This window comes from Dromaius novaehollandiae, chromosome 8, assembly GCF_036370855.1.
Source record: "Dromaius novaehollandiae isolate bDroNov1 chromosome 8, bDroNov1.hap1, whole genome shotgun sequence".
Lineage (NCBI taxonomy): Eukaryota > Metazoa > Chordata > Aves > Casuariiformes > Dromaiidae > Dromaius > Dromaius novaehollandiae.
The window spans coordinates 12,770,668-12,792,474 of NC_088105.1; the positions used below are offsets into that span (position 1 = coordinate 12,770,668).

Sequence of the window (21,807 nt, forward strand, 5' to 3'; positions counted from 1 at the left end):
CACTGGGGCGTGTGTATAAAGCAGCCTGGGGACCCGACCCAAACGCCCTCGGGCTGTTACTACGCTTCTGGTTAGGACGGAAAGTCTGTGGGTGAGTAATGGGGATCAGGTGCTACCGCTGCGCCCTGCAACCGAGGTATTTTTGCCGTTTATTGTTCTGGAAATCCAGGCGGGACAAGCTGGCTGTCCGTAGGCTTGGTCCGAGCTCGAGCGCTCACGGGCTAAGGGCCCCTCTCCATGCCGAGCCTGTCACCCGGCAGAGGGAAATGATAAATTTCCCAGGGCACAACTCTGACCGCAAGGTAAAAATAGAGCAGCGTGTTTAACTGGCGAGTGCAGCAGCTCTGCTCCCGCTGGGCTCTCGGAGACGGCAGCCTGGTGCTCCCCAGGAAAATGGGTTTTGCGTGGCTCTGACTTGGGTTTGATTCCTTTTTTTCCAGGGTTACAAATTACAGGAAGCCTGGCAAGGGTGCTTGCTGGTACTGTCCCTGTTTCCCTTGTATTGAGCCACCCTGAATCTCAGAAGAAATTCAGAAAGCCGGAGTGGGCTCAGCACTGAAGTTTGGGGTCTTCTGGAACAAACTGCATGGAGAAATATGCTAGGGAAAGCAGGGACCCCAAAATACAGAGTCCTCTGTTTTCTCTTCTTCCCTGGTCTCTTAGCTGTGTGAAAACTGAGTACTTTGTGGTAACATGTTCATGCATAATAAAAATATTCCTGTCTTTCCTAGGAGGTGGGAAACTTATGTTCTGGCTGCTCATGGCCTTCTTTCGGGAGAGCAGATTTTCTTAAGCGGTGGAGTGGCTGGGTGAGTGCGGTCACTTAGCAGCCTGAGGTCAGCCTGAACAGAAGAAATGTTCAGTTTGGAAATTTCCCAGGTTTGGGAAGATATTTTAATCTTTTACTAATAGTAGATATTTTCTTCTACTAAAAGTAGATATTCTTATCAAAAAAAAAAGACTGTAAAAAAATCGTGGACGCAAACATGTAATTTAAAAACCTGATGGAAAGGACTGTCCCCAAGGTTGTTAATTTGAAGGTGCGTGTAGCCTTGCTCCCAGGGTTCCTGCCTTGTCTCTTGTGTCGATGCGGTTGTAGTGCCAGGCTGTTCTTTTACTGATCTTAATTCTTTCACTGAGGGTAGCGGAAAGTGCTCCTACGCTCAGATAAGGAGGGTTTTGCCAGTATGCAGCACTGCTATTCCCCAATTCCAGCCCCGGTAGAAAGCCATCAGCTGGAAGCAGGCCAGAAAGCTACTCTCATGCCCCCTGGCACAGGCAGCTCTAGCAGCAGAGTGTGTGTGTGTGTGGGGGAATCCTGCTGCTAATTGCCGTAATTATGTCAATAACCCCCGGCCCCATCTAGATATAAATGATCACAACGCGTTCCCTTTCCCGGAGAGGCTGTGGTATTTGGAGAGCTGATCTAACCGCGAGGACAAAGTAACCGCTCTATAAGCTGTGTCTGCATTATACCGATAAAAACCTCTTTAGCCTGAGCTAAAGCAAAATCTCTCCCGACTCGATGGTGGCTGGTTGCGCTCAATGCCTCTTTTGTTGCCACCTAAACCAGTCCAGCCTCTTCCTTACGCTTTCTGGGGCGAGGGGCGTAACGGCACGGGCACGTTCGGAACGGCCCGAACGCAGCGTGTTTCGCGGCCCCGGCGGTGAAACGCTGCCCCACGCGCCGCCAGCGTGGCTTCTGCCGCCGTCCCGCAGCGCGGTGGTCGCGGGCCCGCTGGACGCCGCAGTTCCGCGGTGGCTGCGCGGAGGCTGGGGCTGCCGGGGCGGGCGGCCTCACCGGGCACGCTCGGGGGTCCCGCTGGCGCTGAGCTCCCACAGCCTGTCTGTCTGTGCAGCTTGCTTCTCGTTCATTTGTTTCCGCTGTTACGAGCCGGTCTATCATACAGAGCGACTTTTTACGCTTTCTGAGAGCCCTGGCCGAGAGGTTTTGATAATCCCCCAGATGATGAGTATCTGTCAGCCAGTGGATGTTTGCAGTTCCCTTCTGTTTTGCTGTTCCTGGTGTGTGAGACCGGCGTTTGCTTTAACGCAGAGGATAACTTTTATCACCACAGGACTCCCAAGCCTCTGTTTCGGACGTTTGTGTTGTGACTGCAGTCGGTAGTTGCAGACAAATCTCATCTCTGCTGTTTGCCTATCGTTTTTGCTTACTCTCGCTCTGCATTTTTAATCCAACTGACTGCAGTTCTTTCTCCTGTGTGCAAACAGTCTCCTAGGGAAAACGGCATTTCCCCTCCCCCGGCGGATCTCAGCTCACGGCCAGGACCCCGGTCGGCAGCCGGCGTCACCCTCCCCTGTTTTGCAGGTTCACAGCAGCAGCAGCGGGGAGCACCGCGCGCCGCCACCACCGCTCCCGCTGCGCGCGCCCCCCGCGCCAGCACCGCCTGGGGGCGTGGCCGCACCGCCCGGGGGCGGGGCCGCCCCGCGGAGGCCCCGCCTCCGGGCTCCGGGCTGCGGCGCACGCGCAGTGCGCCGGCCGTTACCTGTCAGCTGCGGTGGCAGCGGAGGAGGAGGAGGAGGCGGGGACGGGACGGGACGGGACGGGACGGCGGGATGGAGGGGCTCATCCCGCTCGTCAACCGGCTGCAGGACGCCTTCGCGGCGCTGGGCCAGAGCTGCCTGCTCGACCTGCCGCAGATCGCGGTGGTGGGCGGGCAGAGCGCGGGCAAGAGCTCGGTGCTGGAGAACTGCGTCTCCAGGTGAGCCGGAGGGCGCTGGGCACCGGGACACCCCTGCCTCCCCCCCCCCCGTCCCCCCGGCCAACGGTTGCTCCCCCAACGGTTGCTCCCCCGACGGCTGCCTCCCCCCACCCCCAACGGTTGCTCCCCCGACGGCTGCCTCCCCCCACCCCCAACGGTTGCTCCCCCAACGGCTACTTCCCCCCCGCCCCCAACGGTTGCTCCCCCAACGGCTGCCGGCCGCCCTAACGGTCCCCTCGGCGCGCGCCCCTTGCAGCGCTGCACGCGCGCAACCCCCCCCCCCCCAATCTCGCGCCGCCTCCAGTGTTGCCCCCCCACCCCCCCGCGGCGGGGCTGTAGCTGTGCGAGCCGGGGGGTTCCCAGCATCGCCCGGACCCGGCATGCTCGCCGCCCCCGCCCCCCCCCCCCCCCCCCGGTGCCTGCGGGGCCGGGGTGCCCGGGGAGGGCGCCGCGGCGGGGCAGCGCGGTGGCGTCCTTGGGCGAGGATGCTGATCTCGGTGCTGCGGGGAAGCCGGCGCAACTTTCACGTGAACTGGTTCGGGTGTACAGTGGGGCAGTGAATCTGGAAAAAAGCTGTTTTTTTGTTTTTTTAAAAAGTGCCTAAGTGTGGCAGGTGCTTCTGGGTTTTGTTTTTTAACGGTTCTCATGCTATTAATGCTTACAATTCATGTATTCCTTTTTATGCATGTATGGGTATAGTATCTTTGCTTAAAATTGCCCCAAAAGCAGAGAGCAAGCCTAAAGATTCAGCTGGTCCTGTCAATGGACTGACTATATCTGTGAAGATTTCTTGAGATAAACGTGAACTTAAGTGTCATTTCATAAAGTTCTGCTGTATTTGCTGTGAATCGTTGTTTGCAGACTCTTAGAGAGCAGTTGTGTTTTCAGAGCATAGCCACAATTGTTAGCCTGTATCTGGGATCAAAAGTACTGTTTTGTCAGTGATTTGTGAACTTTCATGTGCCGACATCTTCATTAAAAATAAGATTAAATGCTTTGTCTCTGCAACTGGCCATGTGTCAAAGTGGAATAGCCCTTGATATGCAGTATCAAAAATACTATATAGTTGTTGTTTCTGTACTCAGAATTTACTCTCACTGCTAAATTTCAGTTCTTCCCCTTCCTTTTACGTGAAAGCTAGAGCTAATTATTGACGTAGACAATATTGTGAGTCTCTGGAGTTTAGAAAGCACAAGGGAGGTCCTCAGAAATCACTATTGGCCATCACGTTATTAGACTTTTCTGTAAAGAAGTCTTTGAAAAGTATTATTGTCACCTTTGAGATCTTAATCTATTTGTCCACAAAGCTCTGCAAAACATATCTGCTGAGGAAAGGCAATCTTCACACTTCTGGTGAGTAAGGATATTTTGGTCCCTGTCTCAAAGACTTGTCTGGGGCAGCACCCACCTGGGACTGGGGCTCAGGATGGTAGGCTGTGGACAGATACCTCTGTCTGGATGCAGCAGTGCTGTTGGAAGTGGTTAGTGCCTTCAGATGCATGTTGTTGCTCTGCTGCTGGAGGGCTCTGCTCCATCTGATCCGCAGGTGGAGCTGTTGCTTTGAGTGCGCCCCCCCCCCCCCCAGTCTCCCCCGAGATGAGCCAGGCTAATAAATAGGAATAAATGGGAAGTCTACGCTAATCTGGCTCATTTGGACAAAAGTGGGTTAGGGCCCGCTGCATGAGGGAGACATAAACATTCCTAGCAAGAACTATGAAGAAATGCTAGGGGCAATGATTTTTTTTTGGTTGAATAGTTATTTATTCTGCATCTCGCTGATATTACAGGAGAGTCCCTTCCCTGAAGATTTACAAACTAGTGTGAAGTACTACAGTGTTTTTGTCATGCAGGAGCTGGAGTATGGATTTTTTTCAAACCAGTCTCTGAATTCAACATGATTGTTCTTCGCAGTAACTCGTAGAGATACAGTATCAGTGGTACCTCCCTATTTGCAAGTTTGGAGCCTCTTACAAATGTGAGATTAAAATGGATTATTTTAGATTTATTTCTGTGAGATTTAAGCAAATATATTTTACTCATGCCTTTACTCTTGGCTAAGTGAGTATGTGTGGTCAGCAGATGTGTGGCTACTCGCTAAGCTGTGATTCAAATGAGCAAATATCTATGAGATGGGAAGGGCATTTTGGTCATCAGATCAGCAGGCAAAGCAGTCTAGCTCTTTTTCCTATACTGTAGGACATTCCTCTTTTTATAGATCTGCAGGTGACACCTTTGATAATGAAGCTGCTTTTTGAAAACAAGAAGCTTATTACATCCATGTCCTTCCTAATATGACCAATACAGGTAACATATCTCAATGTAGAGACATGTTGCACTCTTTCTTTTTTTTTCTTTAAAAAACACCATATGAATCATTATTGTTAGCAGGTTCTGAACTCTCAGCCTACAGAGTGCCAGTTAAAATCTCTTCCTCAGGAACAGCAGTTATTGGTAACAGGAAGGCATGTTATCCTCCATGTGAGGTCTCTACAAACATACTGTTGGTTGGTCACCTGAATACTTGTTAGTGGAGGTCTAGTGAGAGTTAGTAAGATTCTTGTTCATATTAACTCTAGGATCAGATTTTTTCTCTGTTGCCTGTAGCCACTAGAGCACTGTGCCCTTATTTTAGTCCTTCATAGGGCCTCTGCTTGTGCAAAGTTTACTTTTAGCCACTTGGACAGAGGAAAAATTTTCTAGCTTGCAAGTGGCACCACAGCTGAAGTTTCTTTCTGTGGCATAACTGCCAGGGAAAAATGTTGGGCTGAACTGCATTGCCCAGCATCTAGTTTATGCACTGCTGTGATCTTTCAGGACATGCGTGAAGGATGTGGCCCTGGCATAGCTTTGTGGGCTGGCAGATGGTTCTGGGAGTTGGATCCAAGTTCTGTTATTTCTGAAGGTGTTGAGTGACATGCATCCTTTGCTGTCCCCAAGGCAGCACTGTTATCCAGTCGTGTTTGGGTGCATGCAACACCTTTTGTTACTGACAGCAACCAACAAATAAGTTGGCATTAGCTTGCCTGTTTGGTATAAGTTGGTGCTAAGGTTGCACAAGGACGAATTTTGTATGTTTGCCTGCCTCAGGAATTGGGCAACAACCAGAACTACTTATGTCATTGTGGGTCAGCTTGGAACAAGGCTGGAGTGGAGCAGTGTCAAATCTCCCAATTTAGCTATTATTTGAATTAGCATTCACTAAGGTATTTGGAGAGCTGATTCTTTACTTACTGCTTCTCTGTGCATAAGGAGACCTCGCTTCTTCTGATAGTCTAGGACTATGTTTGAAGGGTTTTCTCTCTTAGACTTCTAGATGTTATATTTGGAATAAAATAGAGACTCTGGAGGAAAAACTGAGAAAACCAGCTATTTGCATTTAGGGGTTAGGCCTTCATGTGTCCCTTTCTGGAGCTCGTGGCACTCATTTGAGGAAATGCTATTGTCTGAAGAGAGAGTATTGTAAAAGCAAACATTCTTCTATCCACTCTGCTTTGTAACAGAAGTAAATATGTCCATGAAATACTGAGCCAGTGTTTAAAGGAAAGGGTGTAATCTAGTTATGGTGGAAATTGGTGGAAGAGATATTCAAAAGCACGAAAGGGAATTAAGCACCAAATACCAATAGAATGTCCGTGGGAGCTGGCACTTCTCCTAGTCCTGTTCCTTTGCCGTAGATGAGAACAGGATCATGACCTGATATATCATTTATGCTTTTCAAACATCTTTCCTTTCGATAATAACAGGATAACTTAAAAGAAGACTAATGGCAGGAAACAATCCTTGGAAACTGTATTTGGAGAGAAAGCATTTTCTACTACTTCATACAGCAAAATGGGCTTTTAAGATAGCTTGCCATCTGTGGCTTCAGTTACCTTGTCAGGGCCTCTTTCTGTAGGTTTGAATCAGAGCCTTATTTTATTCTAACAAATAGCGAAAAATTAATAATTAGATTTTAAAGCTAAAAGCTCTCTACTTCCTCTTCTGCTTAATGTAATATAAACTGCATGTGGCCAAATAATTGTTTTATAAGAGATGTGAACTCTCGACTGCAAGCCTGTCATTCATAATCAAACAAGCACTTTCATTTTAAGAGCCTGAGGTCTGGTTTTGTAATACAGCTGTGTAGCTTTCTGATCTGAGATGCTTTTGATGATCTTATGGCCACTGCTTATTGGATAACTATTTCTTATGAAATTTTTACTAATTTGTGTTTTTCAAATTACAACAACTCCTCATGTGCCCAGCTCATTCTTCCTCGAGATGGCAGTTGTGGGGAAAAAAAGACTGTATTGTGTCATTGGGGGAAAAGAAAGGAGTCTCAATCTAACTGTTGGAGCAGAGCATTCTCCGAAGAGAGGACGCATACTTAGATTATGTGCTTCCTAGGGGGCAGAGAGTTAAAATCGGTGCAGGTATTTTATAGTTTCAGCTATTAGTCATTGACAGAAGGAACCTTTTTTACAGATTTTTTTTCCTCTTGTGTTAAACAGATATGAAAATGCTAAGCAATAAGAGATTCAAACTGAAATCTGGTGCTGTGTATTCTTTTTTTTTTAATCTTAAGGATCTTATGGGAATGAGAATTGGCCACTCCTTTTCCTGACTAATGAAGCTATTGTGCAGCTGAATTTAGTGTATTTAATCTAGTTATCAAAATATTCTGGTACATTGAGAACAAGACGTGTTTCTGGATAATCTATTAAATAGAAGCAGTAGAAAATGAGATAATGTCTTGTTTACATTTCTTCCCCAAATACTTTTTTACATTTAGAGGAAGCAAAACAAATTTGGGCTTTTGTATGTGATATAAATGGCCTAGTTTTGTCCTTAAATATAACTCTGTGTATTTTAAGGTTTTTTTATTGAGTTTTGAGAATTGTTATATGTGAAGTGGAGCAAATAGGCAGTTCAAAACAGGCATGCAAACAACATTGCTTTTTTTTTTTTAAACATTTAAACTAAATGGTCTTTCTCTAGAGCTGATTTTGAGGAGCCTTTTGTCTTGTTTCTGGCATTTAAACTTTGCTGGTTGGAAGATTTCTTTTTTAAGAAAAGCTGTGCTCAATAGTGAACAGTAGCATAGGAAACCCTGCCCTATACTCTGGCATTTGAGTTCAGTGCGTCAAGCAGTTTACAGAGATGCTAAGTCAAAATGTAATAAAGGTAATGCTTAAGACTTTTGTGTACCTATGGAAATACATATGGTCTTAATCTAATCACATACACTATGGCAAAGTTATTGTAGTCCTGTGATTTAGTGCACACAAACTTGATAGTTGAAGTCTGAGACCTAGCCTTCAAAAAAAAAAAAAAAAAAAGAAAAGAAAAGAAAAAGAGAAAAGAAAAAAAATCAACAAAAGCCCCTGGTCTTGAGTGCCTTCTGGGAAATCAGTGCTACTAATTTAGTGGCTGTTGATAATTGAATTCAATCTGTCAAGGTACTGAAGGTGATGCATGCTTCTCATAGTTTTTAAAGGTATCTATCTGCTTGCATCTGTCTAAGCTTTCGCAATTCTTAATATAGGGGCACTTCTGAAAATTCAGCTTTTGAATGGATCGTCTGACTCTCTAGGCTCTTGTGTAAGTTCTTGTATAACTTGTACAAATCCTGGTCTTTCCTTCCCTCAGGAAGGAGCCCTAACTTTGGGATTTTGCAGTGTTGGAGTCAACAAATAAAAAGTGCATTTGTTGTGTTGCTGTCTTTTGATAGGCATTGCTTCTGTTAAAGTTTCAGGCTTACGTTAGTCATTTTTGTAAATGAAAGATAGAACAAGACTTTTCAGTTTAGATAAATATACATTCACAGTATGATTGCTTGGAAATTCACCTGTAAACCTGGGGAGCGATGCTTGTATGGGTTACAGCAGAGAAACAGAAGTAAGGATGCAGGCTGTTCTCTCCTGCTGAACTACTGTATGAACTTGAACTAGTTCTTATACATCATCTGTGTCTGTATGTACATGCTTCACATCTTAACTCTGTCTTAACTGTATGCAGGATTTAGACTTTATTCTTTTATTTTTAATTTCCTTCTATTTTTAAAAGAGGCTAGCATATAATTTTTAAATTGGTGTGGGTTAACTGTGATCGCAAGCAAAAAGTTGCTGTTTTCTGCTTTGTTTTCTGCTTCATGTGACAGCTGCCTTAAATATCCATGTGACACCAAAACTGAGTATTGCATTCTGCTTTGTACAGTTGAGATGCAGCAGTGTTTCCTCTCTCAAAATACAGATCCTTACTGATGTTTACACTGTACCTCTAACAGCTTAGTCACTAAGAGAGATCACGTTTGTGGTTTGGTATCCATCAATGCGTACAGTTGGTCACTGAATAAATCAATGATATTCTTTGAAATATTCATTGGTTTCTCAAATAATGTCTGCTTAGAAAGTAAGCCCTGAGGGGCAGAGGCTATTCTTGCCTTTTCTGTTTTTTTTTAAATATCACATTACAAAATGAGGCCTACTAGTAAATACAAGCCTGTGAACTCGTCATGTTTTTTGTGCTGGCATGTAATGGGTTACTAGGAATGCTTTTGATGCTGCACTGTGTGCCTGCAGTATAAAGCCTGTGGTGTAAATATGCTGAGAACAGGAAATGAGCATTATTTAACTGTGACCTTGCATCTTTTTCTGTAGCAAGTTGCATTGAGATGAACAAGACAGTATTATTGAACTAGAGAGGAGCAAAATCCCATTTAACTGCATGCTGAGCTTTGATGTACTGCCAAGTGCGGTTGTCTGTGATGGCCTCTGGGATGCAAAGGGGACTGTAGCTGTAGATAAGAGAGATTTTTTTAACCAAAGCATCTATCAATAATGTCAGTTTTTATAATTTATATGAAGAAATTGTGCTTTTAATTTAACACTTAGCATTTCTGCATACTAGTTTTCTTGCAAAATCACTAAGATTTCATTCTTCAGATATGCAGGAGTTTTAATGTTTGCTGTAATACAGCTAGATTTCCATCCTTACAGATGATATCATCAAAGCTGGATTAATCTTAAACACTCAATGCTTCATTTGTTTACTGTGTATAGTACAGATGTCTACAAGTGTACACACATTCATTAGCACTTAGGTGTATAGGACATTTTAAAATGATAAAACTTAATATCTCTATGTAATCTCCTCACCTGCAGACAACAGGCAGGATTCTATGTAGCAAGCACAAGAACGACTTTAAAATACCTCTAACTTCTGCTGCCTGAAAGTAAATGAAATTCAGCTATGTTCAAGATCTATTCAGTATGCTCACCGTGAATTTGTTCAGGTGCTACACAAACGTTTATAGAGGTTCCCTGTTCTCCATCAGGTCTAGGGCATGGCCTGGGAACCTGAGGAGTCTGGGCTCAGACCTCCAGCACTGTGACTTTGCTAATGCTTTAGGGATGTAGTCTCAGCAGCATAAAAAACTGGTTTGGTCAGACTTTTAGTATAAGATTTTCTTGCAGTAATAGTTCACAGCCTGGGGTGAGAGGAAGGATGGGAGATTATGGCTGATACTAAATTTCAAGAGTTAGCTAAGCAGACATTACCTTGTCATATGGACAGTACATCCATCTGCACGTATCACTGGCTGAAAAGCAGGATAAATAGGCAGGTAAAAAGAGAAAATGGCTAGATAACAGAAGTAGTTTAAGAGACTTGGATCATTTGTTTTGGAAACTCACCACCACCACCACCTTCTTCCTTAGTTGTCTTTCTGTCTCTAAATTTAGACCTTCATACTGAGTTTCTATTGCACATACTTTGTGGACGGAGTAGGAAAAACTGGATCCAGTTGCATTCCAGCTTTGCAAAATGACCTGAAATGGCTTGTCGTGTACAAAAAAAGGTAATCCTGAAGTTTGACACCTTGTCTATCACAAAAAAAGATGAATGTTTTTGTGATGCTTCTGAAGAAACAAAGTTTTGGGACTTGACTGGGACATGGTATGGCTGATAGTACACTATACCACTGGTTAAAAAATCTGTATTGATGGATCTGAGTTCAGGATCTGAGTTCAGGATAGTGTAATTTGGGGCAAAAGGCAGGAGCTTATTTTACCTGGATTTTTGATGACTGAAATCTGAAAACTTTTTGAGCGCAAAAATCTGTAATATCTAAAACTATATCATGATAGAGTATCTAGAGGTAAATTACATGCCAGATGGAAGTCACTGTATAATAGTTTGCTTCATGTAGCTGATCTGTCCACAGCATTGTTTTCTGTCTGATGCTTGCAATCAGGAAGATTTTCTGTTTATATCTGATTGTATTATAGAGGAAAACTTCTTGCTCAGATCTTTTCTTAAAAAATTTGATAAGTGTTTAGCAGCTGTGAGCGATCAGAACCAACAACTTCTGTTCAGAGTAATGAGCATGGTTTAAAGTGAATAAGGTATTTTTGTTTTCCACTTCTTGTGTTGAGATACAAAATCTTACTGCATTTGTGTTCATCTTGAGAATGGGTGTGCTTTTATGCCTTCACAGCCTATGCAAATTATCCTCCTCTAAGAGCAAACATATCTGATTAAGGAGAATATAGCTGTCCTGAAAAGTCTGCTTTACTCTTTTCAACAACAAAATTCCAAGAGTTGTTGGGGTTTTGTTTGTATTTGGTGGTTTATTTTCTTCCCCTGCTTGGAATTGTTGGAGAGCACCGTTGGGCAGGAAATAGCAGAAGCTTTTGTAAAATCTTAAAAGAGAGAGAGGAAAGGAGCATTTTTCACAAATGGAAGTAGAATGATGCAGCAACGTTTTGGATGCCTGCCAGGGAGGACAGATGCATCGTGCACACAGTGGCTTGCCTACGAGCCTGCACATTGGCAGCTTCCTGATTTGTTAATACAGCAAGCCTACGGCCCAAGCATAATCAGTGCAAACAGAACACTGTTCATCTTAGCACTTTATGCTTTTGCCTGGCAAGTTTTCATAGCTGTGTATGTTGGTGAATTTTCAGCCCTATAAACAATATTGAGACTTTAAAACTTTCTATCACATAGAAAATTTTTTTAAACTAGGGAGTGCATTTTCTTTCTTTGCTTCAGTGAACAGGCTTGTCTTTTCTGTGCAGAAATGCAATGTAAGATATTTTTAATGCTGCCAAAATATGATATTAGCATCAGGGTACCAATCATGGTGTGTGCCTTCTTAGACTTCTGTTCAGACATCCCCTACTTTGAAGAAACTTCTGGCTCATGTCATCTTTAATGGTACTAGAGTAACTTTTGACACAGATTTCCAGATAGCCCTATAATGTTTCCTTTAATGGGGGAGACGAAGTAATTTCTGGTAGCTTGTTGAGCAAGCTTGCAGCTGCTAGTTAAAATTTACTCCAGATCTGGGAGAAGTATAATGACAGTGGTTTTTAAGCCTGCTCTTCAGAGCATCTTCAGTCTTCTGCATGAAAAGGGAGTCTCAAACTTTGCTTCCTCACCTGAGTAGTGGCTAAGCATTTTCTCTGAACATAGCTGTTACGGAGGTGTCCAGTTAGCATGATTGAAATTCCTTTGTATCTTCTTTGAATTTCTTTACTAACATATTTTTAAAATGCCTTATTTATTACCTCTAGAGTTAACACTCACTGTATTCCCACAGGTTTTTATTTTTTTATTCATCTATTTATTTTTATTTAGTACCATTGCCTTCTGGATTTGTATGCTTGGTTTCAGCTCCATGGAGAAGTGGGAGAAAGGAGACCCAAAGAGACCTTTAAACTGCTAGGATATAGCACTGTGTTAGGGTTTCAAGATTTTGTTCCCCAGAAGAAGTGGATGTTCATTCAACCTGTGTGTGATCACCTGAAAGTGATGGGTGTGCTAATTGGGGGATAATGCTTGCTCTGACTGTTCAGTCCCAGTGGATCAACAGTGGTGATAAAGGGCACTGCTGGGGCTGTTGGTCCTTTCCAACCTCAGCCATTTTGTGATTCTGTAAAACTGGCTTTTGAAAAACAACAAACAAGCCTTGGAGCTGGGAGAACAATTTTTTCTATCTGCCTTGGAAGGAGGAGATAGTCCTAGGATGACATGGATGTCTGGATACCCAGTTTCTCACCCCTGGAGTCATGCACAAACTGCCTAGGCTGCCGTATGCAGTTAATATTTCTGGGAATTGGATTGCATCTTGGTTCAGCATTTAATTAAAATCATCTCAGTTGAAAGAAGATTGACTGACCTTAAAGAATGGTTACTGCCAACTGAGACCAAATTTCATAGGAGATCTTGAATTGAGCACAAAAGCATGATGATAAGTATGCCAGTATCTGCTGCATGGTTTACCAAGAAACCTGGAAAAACTGCTTTTAAGCTTTAAGAACCAAAATATCCAAGGTCACTAATACTCCACAGCCTCTTAACATGTTTAGCTTGCCTAGTAGATCTAATAGAGATCTAGTAGATCTAATTAAGATAGGTGTCCTCTTCAATAAAGAGGATTAATTATTTTGCATGTCTTCCTGTAAGCCAAATTATGTTAGGCTGAGATTTTGCTATGATTGAACGAAAGCTGTGGGAGATTCTCTTGATTGACAGACACTGTGCCAAAACAAAAAAGCATTTACTCTTCTGTAACTAATGAAAGGAGGTGAGGGATCAAGTGATGACTGATAATAAGAACTGGTCTGTGTGCTTTGAGTTAATGAGGAAGAACATGTATAGCCAAGTATCAGTGTGATAAAGTTTACTATTTTATAATATTCCTGAGTAAAAATGGTGTGTGATTGGGAACATATCAAAACACAAAACAGATGTACTGCGCTGGAACTTTTGGGACTTCTTGAAAATCTAGGTGTCTCAGGGTTATCTTTGTATTGTCATTTGGAGGGCAGGAGAATTGTGCTTCCAAAGCCACCTGGGAAGGATAAACAGAGCACTGTCTGCGCTAGTGGTGAAAAGCCTGCTCTGAGGAAGTAATTAGGTAACTCAATGCTAAGAATTTAATTCCTAAGAAAGCCACTACTAAAATGCAATGTGTACTGCCCATCACTTGGGCATATCTTGCAAAGTCCAAAAGCGTGTGAAGAATCTACTGCTAGGTCCTCTGTGGTGCTGGTGAGCACAGGAGCAAGAGGAGGTAGAATGAACATATCTGTGCCAAATTAGGTCTTCAGAAGTAAATTTTTAGGTTTAAGAATTATATTTTAGTCATAAATTAACTAATTTTAGTTTATGGTTTTTAAGATGTGATCCTGAGAAAAGGTGTTAGCAGTTATTAACATCTCTCTTCTGTAGACTTATGCTGGACAGTATTGGGCCACGTTTTTTTTGCTGTTTTATTCTTTTATAATGCTTTGCATTACAGCTAAATATGATCCATGCAAAAAAAACCCCAAAACAAAACAGCAAAAAAACACCCTTTGAAGTACTTCCATACAGTGTAAACTTACCAGGGAAATGGGAGATACTTGGGCAATAAGCATGTGTTGGTGTTCACTGTGAAACAGTAAGTTCTTTTGCACAAGATATTGCCATTCAGCAGGCAGCCCCCACTCGGTGTTCCTGGCATGCCAGGCTGGAATCGTGTAGAACAATGAATAGTGTGTTGGAAAGAGGCCTAGGAAAACTGTTGACTGTTGGCATAATCACTTCCTATTGCAATTAAAGCTGCATTGTAGTACTTGGCAAACCTTGGGGATAAAGACCTGTGTGTAATGCTTCCACAGCAGTGCTGTTTATACGAACAGCCCAAGGAGTATGGCCTTTTGGTAGTTGAAGGAGGGTTAGGGACTTGGGGAGACCTTTGGATTAAATGGAAAAACTTCTGTAAATGAAATTATTTGGCAAAATGAAATAGGTTTCAATGGGTGACTTGTGCTCCTCACTAAGATAGTTATGACGCTTGCCTGGAGCCATGTTTCTACAGTTTGTGAAAAACGTAGAGGCTTTTTCTTTGGAGGGTCCTATGTTTTTTGTCAGTTCATCGCTATCGGTTTTACATTGTTCCTAGCACTTACTAATTAATGCATTTAATTTGTAAACACTGACATTTTCCTCCATTATTTGGTTTCCTGGAGTGCCCTCTATGTTTTATATAGATTTATTATATTGATATTACTATAAACTCACCATTTATTCTACAGAAACGTGTATAATAGTGATCATATAATTGATCAAAGTGCAGAACATTTCATGATATTATACTGGCCAGGTAAAACAGATTTAAGTGATTTTGAAACAATGATAAAATTTTAAGTACCGATACACTGTCATTCTTCACCTCCTATGCACAACCTGGGGAATGTACTGTATTTTTTCTTTACTATGGTAAATACTGCTAGTGTACTAGAGAGCTGCTAAATGAAAACTTTTTCTCATGCTGTAGAGTGAACTGCTGTAGCAAAGATTGGACTCCTAATTGTCCTGTTTACTATTAACTATTAATGTTTATTGATACAGCCATTGACAACATGTTTCTCCATCATGTGACATCACAGTTTTTGAGACTGGGGTTTTAGCAAGTCAGATTCAGACTAATATCTGCGATGCCCTTGTGGCCAGAATTGGAATATAGTCGTATGTTGCTCTTCCTTAAACCTTTGAAAGACAATTATGTCTCAGATTTGAATTACAGCCCTGTATATGTTTAAAGAAATGTCTTTTTTTTTTTTTTGAAGTAGAGTTTGTTTATTTGTAGCATCTGATTTGGGCAGCACGAAGAAAGTGTACAGATGCCGTTGCCTAGTGGCAAAACCTGAAATTTCAAATGTATTAAAAAAAAAAAAAAAGTCTCCCAGTCCCCATTTTAGCAGATTTATTAATCTAGATCAATGTCTCTTTCAGGCAGGTAAAATATACATTCGGCAGCTGCTGAAAAAGTATGCATATCTCCTACCAGTATCTTTCCCTGCATCTTTGTGCAATGCTGCAGTTTGGATCCTCAGGCTTCTTCAGCACTGCTCTTTGGTTACAGATATGCCAGGCTATTGGGTTTTTTAATGAATTCTCCCAATAAACCCCTTGTCCTCCCCATTCCTCGTCGATTTTCCTTCTTCAAACCATACATTTGAAGCAGAAGCATTTTGTGTTTCTGTCACACGCTGTTTACTGGCTGCGTGATCAACATAGCTCACCTTCTCACCAAGCATGAACCGCGCTCTGCTCAGTGACCCTCCTCAGCTCCAGGCTGGTAGTTGATTGAACAGATGGAGGGTTTTTTGGCAACAGCTCAACTTGTTGGAGAGGGTTGTTAGATGCCATCTAGTTTGTGCGTGGTAGGAGAATGTTTTGAGAGAAGACTGTTACCTTACATTTCTCTATAATTTTGCTGTTGAGAGAAGGTCAGTGTTTTATAGCTAGGAGTTGCATTAATACAGTGTTCTCTATCTCTGGATATGCTTAGTTTGAAGCAGAAAATTGCTAATAGACTTCTCAGCCTTTGACTCCCTGGAGAATGATTTAACTGTCTCCTGTGTTGTTGTAGAGGGCCCTAGTTTTTGTGTGATCAGTTTGTCCTGAATGGCAATTTTCTTTAGCTTCTTGGTGGAAAAAATATTTGTTTGTTTTTTAATCAGGTATGAAATATGCTTGAAAATCAAAGTATGAAACTGCCATCTTGCTAGGCATTTTCTACGCATCAGGCTACTGTCATTTCAGTGCATGCAGAAAACTTGATACATTTTTGTTAGAATCTTCCTCCCAGTGAGAAATATCAGTAGATGACACTTCACTGAGACACAGGAATCACTCAGTTGGTAGGTATTGAAATTGTGATAGATATTTTGAAAACCTTTGGCACCTCTTTAAGCTAATTCTTGTATTCTATTACTGTCTCAAGTGTTGTAAAACATCGCAGCAGGTTTAAATCAGTGTGTTTGTGATGCTTTTTGCATTTTCTTTGTTTCAGAGATGATTTAAACTTATAATTGACTACTTTTGCCTGTAGATCTGTGCTTAAGTACAGAAGTTAATGAGCTAGCTTGTGTTTGAACAGCCTCTTCTTTTATGGTGTGAGTAAGCTTTAGTTTGCAGTCATCAACATTGTAATAACTGTGCATTAACAGGTACTGAGAAACTGAGACTTGCATTTTATCTAGAAGTCAACATTGTTTCATTGCAAATGCTGGGGGTTCCTAAAGTGCTGTCAGGCATGGCTGACAGCTAGTCTTTCACATGTTCCTCAGAGCTGTAGGACTGCTTGGTTATGTGATTTTTATGTCTAGACGTTATAGTTGGAAAGGAAGTCTTCAGAGCATGTACCAAAAGTAGGGTTGCCGCATTTCCAACAGTGGAAAAGGCTCTGTCTGTGGTGGGGAATCTGTCCGGTCTGGGTCCTCTCCCCAAATCAGGCTGCTGGCTGGAACATGTTGGGGAGGGGAATGTCCCATGTGATAACATCCATGCTTCATGTCCCAGAGCTCCTCCTGTTACAGACATTTCATTCTTGTTCCAGAAATGATCTGACCAACTCATTCTTTTCCTATTCAAACTTTTCAAACTTTTCCTATTCCATGCCATTCCAACCAGATCTCTTCTCCCAGGTCCAGCCTGCATAGATGGTTTTTGCAGCTGTCATGCAATTCCATTTCTGTCTCTTAAATTTGCAGCTGCCCTCTACTCTCATTTGAAAAGCAGTGTGCTTGGGAAGGAGTGACAGAAGACCTAACAATTGTTTCTGACCTTGATCTTCAAATCTGAATACAGGATATAATTGTTAGAAATATTCCTGGGTCATACTCTGTGGGAGAGGGGAGACAGGTCCAAGAAAAACATGTGTGTGTTAGCCTAGTCCTGACACAGCAGTGCTTGAGTTTACAGAAAACAGAGAGATTTAGATGAAGCAAAGTGAAGACAGTAAACCACATCTTATCTTGGACACTGATGATACTTTACACTATGATCTCTGAAGCATCATCACCACCAAGCCTTAATCTGTGCTGCTGTGTTGTTTCTACAGTACAGCATAGGAGGGCTCTCTGATTTAGCAGAATGTGTACTGATCCACGTGGGAATCATTCTTCTGTCATGTCAGGCAGATATCACTGTGGGACAATGCAGAAGATAAATTCAACATAGTAAAACTGCTCCTGTGAGCTTATACCAGAGGAAACATTTTTTAATTTTTTTTTAAATATCATTTTAATATTATTCTTTTCATGAAGAGGACTTCTGTTGCTGAGCTTAAACACTTTTGCCACTTCAAAAAGCACTTTTTCCTTGTTCATTTTGCAGCTATTGGAGGTACTTGAGACTGCAAGGGATTTTGTGCTTTAATAGGCATTTTTTCCCAAATAACCTGTAGGGTAGTATTTAGTTATCTTGGAAATAATGTTGTTTTAGGAGTATTAGAGGACCTCTTCCCTTAATCCTTTCTGTGGCAACTGCAGTCTTAAGTTTCTCTGAGAAGTGTAGTGGATTCCCAGCAGAACCTGCTTGTGATGATGTGGTGGGAGCAACTTACGAATCCATTTGCTCATTTAGAGGAAACTGAATTACTTTTTCCAGTGAAGTCTCTGCTCCAAGGACAGACTCTTTTGGATTCATATGCTAATCACTTGGGGATTTTTACAGCTGGGTTGTGCATAAAGCTGCTTACACACTTATGCCATGTATTCTCAGGTATGTTTGCTGTATCATGCTTTTCAAACACTGTAATGAAGACATTACGTCTTTGGTGGGTTAATATACCGGTGATGTTGGAAACTGCTGTATAACTTTGGGATTGTGATGGAGGCAGTGATGTTCCAAAGGAACAAATGCTCTCCTCTGAAGGCCAAAGCTTTTCTACTTTGTTTCCTTTTATGGGAGTAGATTCACTGGTGTTGCAGCCCTGAGCTGGGACCACGTACACGTAGAATCTTGCACCAATCATATCTTGAAGCTTGATGAAGTATTTGTGGGATTTTTTGGGGGGTTGTTTTAGGGTTGTTTTTCACAGATGTACCTTATAGGCTTGTTTTAAGCCTTGTAAGTTTAGGAGCTACCCTAAAGGAACTGCTGAAGTCAGGCATCGTAAGATGAAGAGATGTAAGGGTACAGGTAAGGTGTAGTTTCACAAGTGGCTTGAGCAGACCCCTCTAAGCAGTGCTGTCAAAAGGCATGACAGCGTGATATCTTTCTTCTTTATCCTCTCCTCCCTCTCCCCACCCTTCCCAAACAGACTCTGCACATTCCTGCCTCATCCTTTGTACTGGCATTAGCAGTTGTGGCTACATAGGCACCTAGATCAGCTCTCTGATCTGACTGAAAATTCATGCCCTGGCCATTTGTTGGATTATTTTTCACCTGAAGCAGAGAGGTGATTCAGCATTGCTGCTACGGCAGGCAAAAGGAGTTGACTTCTTTGAGCTTAAGCTGATTGTGAAACTGTACATTTGCGTCTGAATTTTATTCTTCTGAAGATGGTTATTTGAAAGGAGTGCTCTACAAAGCCCCTCACTGCACCTTATCTCAAGGTTTTTAAGAGATTAGTTGGTATGATGATGGAGGCAGACCCTGGAAAAAGGTCTTTGTTCATTATTTTGCTTTGGGTTTCTGATCATCAGTTTTACAGATAAGAACTGATTCAAAGTTTTTCTTGGGTGTTGGAGACATGGAAAGTACTCTGGGAATACATAGTTGCTGTCTTTGCCTTGTTGCTTGTTTTCTGGTTTAAGGACACTCTGTCATGCTGTAGAGTATTTCTGTGCTTTGGCTTTCACTCAAGAACTCCTGGGAGAAAGTATTGCTAGAAAAGTGATTTGGGGATTTGAACTGGCAGACGTTACATGTGTGACAGAGTAGGTGCAGAGTGCTGGTTTTGGTCTGGCCAGAGCTTGGGTGTGGTGTGTGAAAGTGTGTATGTTCACATGTCTATACTTTCTGTGCATTTTCAGATAAAGTACGGGGCGTAGACACACTTAATTAGGGAGCTCCATAAATGTGGACATGGCTCAGGTACCCTTACTATATATATGGTGAGTTTTGAGATGTTATGTATGACAGTCGTGGAGAAAGGGAGTTGGTAACACTTCAAGCCGGTAATTTAATTTTACTGTGTATTTGTCTGATGACCTATTGCTATTGCAAGCCAAAATTAATAATACTATTTTATAATAGTGTTTGATGTAAATCCATCCTGCCAACTTTCTGATTTTATTGCACCTGGAGATATAGTAGAGCTTCCAAATTAGTCTGATATTTTATATAACTGGGCAGTGTTTCTTGGTTGTAGTTGTTTTATTTCTTTCTGTTTTTTAGGGATTTTCTTCCAAGGGGATCTGGAATTGTAACAAGACGGCCATTGGTTTTGCAACTTGTCACTGCCAAAACAGGTAACCCATCTTTCTTTCTATTTAAATACCTGGATGAAGTCCTGATTTACTTCAGTAGGGGGGGAAAAAAGAATTCTAGGAAAACTTCAGCAGTGTGAAGAAAGGTGCAACTAGACTGTTTGGAACAAAGGCCCAGTGCTTCAAAACTGTATGCTTAAGGCCAGTTAGTCCTATCTAGGAAAATATTTAAATCTAAATCTTAGAGCACACAGTAAATTTAATTCAAGGTCAGACTTGAAGCAGAGGAGAAACATTATTATGTACAAGCTATTTTATAAATTATTTTTGATTAATTCTTTTCTTGATGAGCATTACAGTTGTATTAGTTAACATACCAAAACTGCTGTATTTTTACTTTCAACTCTTTGCTCCAGTGCACACAGGCTTGGCTCCATGCAGCTTGTTTTCATGACTTGTCTTTTTTGGTTGGGCTCATTGCACTAAGTAGAGCAGAAGGTAGACTTGGGGAGGATGAAGCTTCTAAGAACTGTCTGGTCAAAAATAAAAAATACAGCAAATGTATACCACTGAGATACTTGAGGTATTGAGACCTTTGTCAGAATTCACTGCTTCATAATCTTACAAGTGGCACTTATCTGCTGTTGTGTAGTTCGATCCCCTGGCATATTTAAAAGCAGCTATTGTTTTCCAACATTCTTTTGATTTTTTTAACCGTTTCTTAACCAATGTGAACAACAAAACCACTAGCATATCACCGAATTCTGCTTAAAACAGTTAAAAAAAAAAAAAAAAAAAAAAAAAAAGAAGGGGGGGGAATTACATCCAAAACAACATTTAAAAACATATTTACTCTATGAAGTGATCAGAAATTGGGGAGGAAGCAAAATTGAGTCTGCCCATGGAACTTTAGCTTGTCCCTATGTGCGAGTGTTAATAAATTTTTGTGTACGTTCTTTTCTTGAAAAATCTCGTTATTGTTCAGTAGGAAGGTAGACTTTAGTATTTGTATCTTCTGCATTCAGTGATGTGTGACCTCCATACTGTACAAAATCTTTTTTTTTTTTCTGCATCAGTACTTGTAAAGCACATTCATAGTGTTATATGTGGAGAAAAGGAAAAAATTGTGGAATGCAGTAGGTCTGTGTGCTCAGCTTAGGAACCTTAGGATCTTAGAGTACGTAATATGCTTATACTGCCTTATATATATTAAAAGATGAAGTTTGTTGTAGTTGGAGATATGAATGCTTGCCATTTCTGCACATCTGGCTTTAGATCTCTGGCAGAGCATGCAGAAATGCGTGAATAAATCCTAGCTATGAAGAATCTCCATCTAAATTTCCTAGCAGCATGTAAGAGCAGAAGAAAGAAAAGAATCAAGTTCTGTGCTGGCATTCTTAATACAATGACTAAACTGCAAGGACATATGAATTAGTAAGTAAACTTAAACTCTAATGTCAGGTGGTTAAATACTTCTCTGTAGACATCCATCCTAAACTTACTTCTGGCTGATCTTGATTGCCTTATTTTTAAAATCATCATTGTCCCTTGGTTAAATACCTTCTCTCTCTTATTTTATTATATTCACATTATATCACAAGCTTTTGGGTAGGTCTTCTAGGTTTTCGTATGGAGTGCCTTCTCTGCCGAAAAGTACTTTTTCATTATAACTTGAAAACACAACAAAAAACACCCCAAATTCTGGATAGATGAGCATCTAGCTGATTTCTTCTTATTTACTGGATGTCATGACATGTTTTGCCTTTGGGAAATGCTGTATATTGCTTGTTTGGAATTAGATGCCAGAGCGTTAGAAAATGCAGGCTTTGATTATTTTGTTACTTTCTTTAATCTTTGTTCCTTTTTCTTTTTCTTTTGGTGGTGAAATTCCT

At 41.7% G+C, this 21,807-nt stretch overlaps 1 protein-coding gene across 5 annotated transcripts in view; it reads left to right on the forward strand.

Moving 5' to 3' along the window:
• Positions 1 to 2,470: 2,470 nt before the first annotated feature.
• The window catches only part of DNM3 (dynamin 3), a 193,614-nt gene continuing 174,277 nt past the window's right edge, over positions 2,471 to 21,807 (forward strand). For all 5 annotated transcript variants that reach the window (XM_064515703.1, XM_064515702.1, XM_026123358.2 and 2 more), the window contains exons 1-2: positions 2,471 to 2,723; positions 19,884 to 19,957. In XM_064515703.1, the coding sequence (XP_064371773.1) occupies positions 2,578 to 2,723; positions 19,884 to 19,957 (220 nt within the window). In that variant the 5' untranslated portion in view covers positions 2,471 to 2,577. The remainder of the gene's footprint in view (positions 2,724 to 19,883; positions 19,958 to 21,807) is intronic.